At 73.4% G+C, this 530-nt stretch overlaps 1 protein-coding gene across 1 annotated transcript; it reads right to left on the reverse strand.

Annotated features, from left to right (window-relative positions):
* Positions 1–38: 38 nt before the first annotated feature.
* LOC103277451 (oxygen-dependent coproporphyrinogen-III oxidase, mitochondrial-like) lies at positions 39–522 on the reverse strand (the record flags this gene model as incomplete). The annotated part of the gene is made up of 1 exon (XM_008074802.2): positions 39–522. A coding segment is annotated over one exon (484 nt), but the record flags the coding sequence as incomplete, so codon positions are not given.
* Between the last annotated feature and the right edge of the window lie 8 nt (positions 523–530).

A 530-nucleotide genomic window follows, 5' to 3' on the forward strand; every position in this document is an offset into this window, starting at 1 on the left:
CCTATCTCCACCGGTCACGAGGGGGCCGACCTCCTTACCTTCTTTCCTCTCCCACCGGTCCACAGAGAAGCTGGCGCCCCCATCTACCTGGGCCAGCGCCTGGCACACCTGGGCCTGGGTTTCCATAATCAGCAGCTCCATCTTGGTCTTCATGTCCCCTGGCCTCCTCCGCAGCTCGCGCAAGTCGGTCACCGGCGCGGCCATGAAGCAAGCGCAGCGACGGGCCAGCTCGTCCTCCTCTTCCGGCCTCCCAGGCGAAGGGCCCCGCACGCCGGAGCTCTTAGGCACCATCTCCGCCCGCTGCACGTGCCCGAAGGCGGCGGCGGCCAGCCCGGCCAACCCTGCCAGCGCCGCAGCCAGCCCGGTCCCCAGCCAGGGGCCGCCCCTCGCCACCGGACCGCGCCCCAGCCCGCGGCTCTGCTCGGCGACAGCTGTGCCAGGCGGCCGGCAGATGCGCCCGGCTGCGCAGCGCGGGGACCAGGCGCGCAGCTCTCCGCAGCCGCCCCGAGCCGCGCGCCAGCAGGGGCCTG

The sequence above is a fragment of the Carlito syrichta genome, unplaced genomic scaffold (genome assembly GCF_000164805.1).
Source record: "Carlito syrichta isolate Samal-C Ts95f unplaced genomic scaffold, Tarsius_syrichta-2.0.1 Scaffold337065, whole genome shotgun sequence".
In the NCBI taxonomy this organism is placed as follows: Eukaryota; Metazoa; Chordata; class Mammalia; order Primates; family Tarsiidae; genus Carlito; species Carlito syrichta.